The sequence below is a fragment of the Acomys russatus genome, chromosome 17 (genome assembly GCF_903995435.1).
Source record: "Acomys russatus chromosome 17, mAcoRus1.1, whole genome shotgun sequence".
Taxonomy (NCBI): domain Eukaryota; kingdom Metazoa; phylum Chordata; class Mammalia; order Rodentia; family Muridae; genus Acomys; species Acomys russatus.
In genome coordinates this window covers 5330801-5337290 of record NC_067153.1, presented here as the reverse complement: position 1 = coordinate 5337290, position 6490 = coordinate 5330801, and the positions used below count along the sequence as shown (strand labels likewise).

Genomic DNA, 6490 nt, shown 5'->3' with positions numbered 1-6490 from the left:
GCCCAGACGCGGCGGGCGCGAAGGGGACTGGGCGGAGCGGGCTTCCCTCCCCACCCCCCACGTGGGGCCGGCCACCGCGCTGCTCAGTTACGCCCCCGCCGGCGGCACCGCCCCCGGGCATGGGCGGGGGGACGGGAGAGTAGGGGTGGGCGAGGGGCGTCACCGTGTCAGGTGGTCCCCGGAGTTCCCCGGGGCAGGACCGAGGGAACACGGTGCCTCGGGTTGTGTACACGCTCCACTGACAGAGCTTCTTGCAGCCGGGCAGCCGCTGATCACGCGTGGCCCCGCGAGCCCATTGGCTCCAGCCTTACACACCTTTGCCGCTGATTGGCCGGCACCAGGCCCCGCCCTCTACCCCGCCCGCGGCGCGGGGCAGGCAGAGCGGCTACCTGAATGGGGAGGGGGCAGACAGCGCGGAGCGCGGTGGCGTCGACGTCTGGTGTCTTCGTGCGCCCGTCTGTGGCTAGGCAGCCAGCAACCAGGCGGCTCTCAACCTGCGGCCAGGCAGCCAACCATGCTCAACTTCGGCGCTTCTCTCCAGCAAGCCTCGGTGAGTTACCTGGGGATGCTGGTCCTTTCCTGCCGCTCAGTGTCGGGGAGCCAGCCGGGGCGCGAAGCCTGAGCCCCCATACCTTAACCACGCCTGAGACCCCCAGGTTGCAGCGGGGTCTTGCAAGGGTGCCCTTCCCAGCAGGCTAGGTTTATCATCGAGGGCATGTGCAAGGAGAGGGTTCGGATAGAGGAAGCCTGGTAGACCTGGACCAGGGCTGCGCGAGCTTGTTTCCTGGGTGTCCAGTAGACAAGGGGGATCTCGGGGAGACCCGAGGAGGCGAGTGAGCTGGAGGAAGGTGTCTTCCTGGAAGCACAGCTAAGGTGGAGGGAGCACCCCGCACCTGGCACTGGCGGGAGATGCCCCCGTCTGCACCAGGAATGCGACCCGGGGTGGCAAGGGCTGCTCGCGAGCTGCCTACCCGAGAGGCGGGCGCCTACTCGTCGGGAGCGGAGGGGAGGGGGCTGCCAGGTGGAGCCCGCGCGGCCGGGGGCTGGGGGAGGGGACCACGGCGTCACACGGGGGATGGATGGCGCGCGGGGCTCTCCCGCCGCCGTGGGGGGGGGGGGAGAGGAGGGTGGCGGCGGCGGCACCCCCGCAGACGTCGGGAGGGGAACTCCCATCCCAGGCGGAGGCAGGTGGCGGCCTATGGACTACTCTCGGCAGGGGGCTGGGCCCTGCCTTGGGGCCCGACAGCTGGGCGGGGGAGTCGGGACCGCGAGACGCGGGGGCCGCGTGCCGAGGCGGGAGCCGTGGAGCCGCGCGTCTGGAGCCCGCGCTGTGGGCGCCGCACGTCTGGGAGCCTGCAGAGACGCGGCTCGCGAGGGCCCAAGCTGCGGGAGAACCAGCAGCAGTTGCAGCCGCAGCGAGGGGCGCCCGGGAGACACGGAGTGGGCCGAGGTCCCGCAGGATGGTGGGGGGGAGCCGGAGCGCCCTAAGCTCCGGCCGCTCCCCGGGGGGCGGCGAGCTGGAGGAGGGCGGCGGTCGCGCTTCCGCGGGGACACGGCTCCTCCTCCAGCAGCGGAGGCGGAGGCCGGGGATGGGCGGCGAGCGGGTGCGCCCGGGGAGCTCCTCGTCCCCGAGTGACCCAGCCCCGGCCTCCGCCAGGGGCGGGAACGAGGCCCGGCCCTGCTGTCGGTTCCTAAGGGAACCACGGCTCGGGGGAGGTGGAAGGGGCGGGCGTCTCCGGAGCCGACACCGCCCAGCCCTCGCGCCGCCCGGCGCGCACTGGCGAGCGGTTGGCGGCGGCGCCCGCGGCCCCTCCCCGGCCGGGCGGGGGCGGGAGCCTGCCGAAGCTCAGGAAGTAGGGGAAAGGTGACGGCGCGGCAATTCCCAGTTCACGTTTCCTGCGCCGCCCGGAGCAGCCGCTGATCACGCTTTGTTCACATGCCTCGCCCCCTCCTCCCCGCGCCCCTACCCTGCGCCGCCCAGCCAATCCCGGCAGGGGCCGCAGGCCGGCTGGCCAATGGGCGGGGCGCGGGGACGTGCGCGCGGCGGGCAGTGTTCCCGGTGACTCACCCGCCAGCCTCATTGAGGTTAGGGCGGCCCCATCCGTCGGTCCCCGCCAGCGAGGATCTCCCCCGCCGGCCTCCTGCACCCCGCCCCCGCCTCCACCAGCTTCCCTTTCCTGCCTCGCACTAGCACTTTGCTCCCCTCCCAGCTTCCCTTCCTGACGCACATGCTTCACCCCTGCCCGCCGGCCTGCCTGCCTTTTTGTTTTGTTTTTGGTGTTTTTTTTTTTTTTTAAACCTCTTTCTTTGAGTTGATGCCCATAAGCACTTTACGCTTACAGTGTTCATCCATGGCAGCTTACATAAAGGCGCCGAACGACTGTGCAGTTACATTGTTAGTGATATTTAAAGAACTATGTCTTGTTTTCCCACACCCAATAAGGAGCTAAGCATTTTTTTTAAGCTTTAAGACTTATCTTTGCAGTTTTATTGTGTTTATTTATTAGGTTTTGGTATATAGCCTAAGTTGGCCCTTGAACTCTTATCTTCCTGGCTCCCCAGTTTATAATGCCTTTCATGATTTTTTGCAACCTCTACTTTAACCAGAAGAATTAAGAGATGGTGGGTGATTCTTTTGAAATGCAGCTTAGAGAACTTTTAATGTAAGACGTTAGGTTGAAGTTGCACAGGCACAAAGCATTAACTGTTACCAAGCCGAGCTTTAAATAAGTTCAAGCCAACTTGTACTCTCTTTAGATATATATGTATATTTTTTTTTTCAAATTCCAAGAACATATTTTATGCCTGTCTGGTCCCTTATGGTACAGCAAACTATTGCGTTGAATAGATCCAGTAAAATCATAGATATGAAGATTAGGACTTGACCAAAATAAAGCTGGCCACCCCAGCCCACCCCCGTGGTTGTATTGTGTGTTGTGTTTTGTTTTTTGAAATGCAGCTTTCAGTGCTTGACCTCCGGAAGTCCTGGGATTACACGTGTCTCCCACCACGCCTGGCTAGGGTTTTCTTTTTCTTTCTTTCTTTCTTTCTTTTTTCCTTTTTTTCTTTTTCAAGACAGGGTTTCTCTGTAACAGCCCTGGCTGTCCTGTACTCGCTTTGGTAGACCAGGCTGGCCTTGAACTAACAGGCATCCACCTGCCTCTGCTCCCAAGTGCTGGGATTAAAGATGTGCGCCACCATGCCCAGCTAGGTTTTTCTTTTGCCCACTTACCTTTCTTGATCTTTACCATAAACAATGAAAGTTTATAATTTTAGACTTCGGATAACTGGATAGCACTTTTACCTGGACGTAGTTTTAAGTCAAATTGCACTTTAGGATGCTGGTGTTGGTTCCCTCGCTGGCAATATGGTGGTGGTCGTTAACTTCAAAGGGTGTTTTTAAAAGCAACAAAAACGACGGCTCATCCCTATTATTTGAATAACAAGAGCTTTAACTTTTGTTTTTCTAGGAGGAAAAAATGGAACTAATTTCTGAAAAGCCAAAAGAGAACGTACATCCCTGGCACAAAACCGAGCAGAGCGACTTCGAGGCTGTGGAAGCACTCATGTCCATGAGCTGTGACTGGAAGTCCCATTTCAAGAGATACCTCGAGAACAGGCCCGTCACACCAGTGTCCGATACCTCAGAGGAAGAAGGCCTGCCCCCAGGCACGCCTGACCTTCATACAATTCCAGCTTTTGTGAGTATGAAGTGGGTGAGAATGACAGTGTTTTTAGTATTTACATAATGGATTCCCAATTTCTCACAGTGTTGACCTGTTCTCTCCCCCTAGTGTTTGACTCCACCTTACAGCCCCTCTGACTTCGAACCCTCCCAAGGGTCAAATCTGACGGCACCAGCGCCATCTACTGGCCACTTCAAGTCACTCTCCGATGCGGCCAAGCAGCCAGGTCCTGCTACGCCTTTCAAAGAGGAAAAGAGTCCGGTAGCTGCCTCCCCGCTCCCTAAGGCTCAAGCAACAAGTGTCATCCGTCACACGGCCGATGCCCAGCTGTGGAACCACCAGTCCCGCCCTGTCGAGGCAGCCAGCGTCCTCAGCTATCAGGACAATTCCTTCCGGAGAAAAACCCACCTGAATGCCGAGGCTCTGAAAAAGAACGTACCCTGTGCAGCCGTGTCACCAAACAGATCCAAATGTGACCCAAACGCGGCAGCACATGGTGACGAGAAGGCTGGTGCTGCACTGTATGACTTTGCCGTGCCTTCCTCAGAGACAGTCATTTGTAGGTCTCAGCCAGCTCCAGTGTCCCCGCTGCAGAAGTCAGTACTGGTCTCTTCGCCCACAGTAGCCGCCCGGGGTGTGCCACCCATGCCTGTCATCTGTCAGATGGTTCCCCTTCCTGCAAGCAACTCTCTTGTTACCACAGTTGTCCCCAGCACCCCACCCAGCCAGCCACCAGCTGTCTGCCCACCTGTGTTGTTCATGGGCACCCAGGTGCCCAAGGGTACCGTCATGTTCGTTGTGCCCCAGCCCGTTGTGCAGAGCCCCAAGCCAGCTGTGATGAGCCCCAATGGCACCAGACTGTCCCCCATCGCCCCTGCACCTGGATTCTCTCCTTCCACAGCAAGAGTCAGTCCCCAGACTGACTCATCCAGGGTACGCAGCCACGTCTGCAGCCACCCAGGCTGTGGCAAGACTTACTTTAAAAGCTCCCATCTGAAGGCCCACGTGAGAACACACACAGGTACTGGCCACATGAGCTTTGTCTCTGGTGTGAGTGTGTGTGTGTGTGTGTGTGGAGTTTGCGTGCAGTCACAAATACAAATGGGGGCGTTGGGGGGGTTTGCATTGGGGGGTGATAGAGTATCAATGGCCGGGCGTGGTGGCGCATGCCTTTAATCCCAGCACTCAGGAGGCAGAGGCAGGTGGATCTCTGTGAGTTCGAGGCCAGCCTGGTCTACAAAGAGAGGCCAGGACAGCAAAGGCTACACAGAGAAACCCTGTCTCAAAAAACAAAACAGACATATATAGATAATTCAGTTTGTCCCTGGGCCTGGGGACGCACCCTTGCAGTCCCAGCACTTGGGAAGAGGAGGCAGAAAAAGCAACATAGATCTAGTTTTGTATGTGTGTGTGTGTGTGTGTGTATATATATACACTTATGTCTGTATGTATATTATATTGAGACGGGGTTTCTCTGTGCAGCCGTGGCTGTCCTAGAACTCACTCTGTAGACCAGGCTAGCCTCAGATTCACCTACTTCTGCCTCTGATGCTGCCTCCCAAGTGCTGGGATTAAAGACGTAATGCCACTGTGCCAAGCGCATCTAGTGATACTTTGGTAATTTATGAACTGATCAGCTTTCAATTTTAATGTGTAATCTTGGAGCTTCTGTAAGTGTTATAACCATCTGGCTTTCTTTGCTTCAGGGGAAAAGCCTTTCAGCTGCAGCTGGAAAGGCTGTGAAAGGAGGTTTGCTCGATCCGATGAACTGTCCAGACACCGGCGGACCCACACGGGGGAGAAGAAATTTGCCTGTCCCATGTGTGACCGGCGGTTCATGAGAAGTGACCATTTAACCAAGCACGCCCGGCGCCACCTATCAGCCAAGAAGCTCCCAAATTGGCAAATGGAAGTGAGCAAGTTAAGTGACATCGCTCTACCTCCAACGCCTGCTTCCACACAGTGACGGGCCAGAAGATGAAGAGTCAGAACTCATTTCGGTCAGAGTCAGGAGCCAGTGATGGCGTCAGAATGCTTCTGCGAGTCTGTTGCCCCCAGCAGGGGCTGCAGCAGAAACCCCTGGCCTGAGGGGAAGGCCCAGCCTGGGTTAGATGAAGTTAGAAGTCCTTCAGCCACAGGCAGGTCATAGAAGGGGCAGGTTTTGCTTCTTACCACATAAAGAGATGAGAATGCTTCTGTTCCTTTGAATAGCCTGGAAGGGTTCAGGCGAGGTGAGCACAGCGCAGGTTTTGAGTCACGTACACGGCGGGTACTTTGTTTTTGCTGTTTATACTTGAGACCAGCTTTGCGGTGCGGTTTCAAGGACGTTGAGGCTGGAAGTTACGGTACAGAAATGGCGCTAGAACATGGGTTTGTGTCACACAGGACGTCATCTTCTCCTAGGGCTATCTTGTTTATTATTCCTAGTCTTTCAGTCAGCTCCGTGGGTGTAGTTAAGTATATCTGAAACTATCATTTCCCCACTATTGTTGGTGTTTGAAGTTGAACAGCTGTACACTACTAAGGGGAACCAAGGAACTGGAGCCCTCGTTAATTTAATTGCTTGAAAGTACAGCTAAAAGAAAAAAATTTTTTTCCATTTTGTTTTGAAAGTTTAACAAATGACAACATTTAGGCATTTTACTCTACTTTAGATTTTAGTTTGCCTGCAGTTCCTTGTGTAGATTTGAAAATTGTATACCAACGTGTTTTCTGTAGACTTAAGATACACTGCACTTTGTTTAGGAAAAAAATCTGAAGATGAAAATATGTATTATAAAGAAGGGACTGTCAAGAATTTGAGA

At 56.1% G+C, this 6490-nt stretch overlaps 1 protein-coding gene across 1 annotated transcript; it reads left to right on the top strand.

Annotated features, from left to right (window-relative positions):
- Nucleotides 1-382: 382 nt before the first annotated feature.
- Nucleotides 383-6199, top strand: Klf10 (KLF transcription factor 10). Its single transcript, XM_051159489.1, has 4 exons — nt 383-550; nt 3471-3701; nt 3795-4707; nt 5393-6199. Exons 1-4 carry the CDS (start codon nt 515-517, stop codon nt 5650-5652), a joined length of 1440 nt encoding a protein of 479 aa, XP_051015446.1. The 5' UTR covers nt 383-514; the 3' UTR covers nt 5653-6199.
- Nucleotides 6200-6490: the final 291 nt, after the last annotated feature.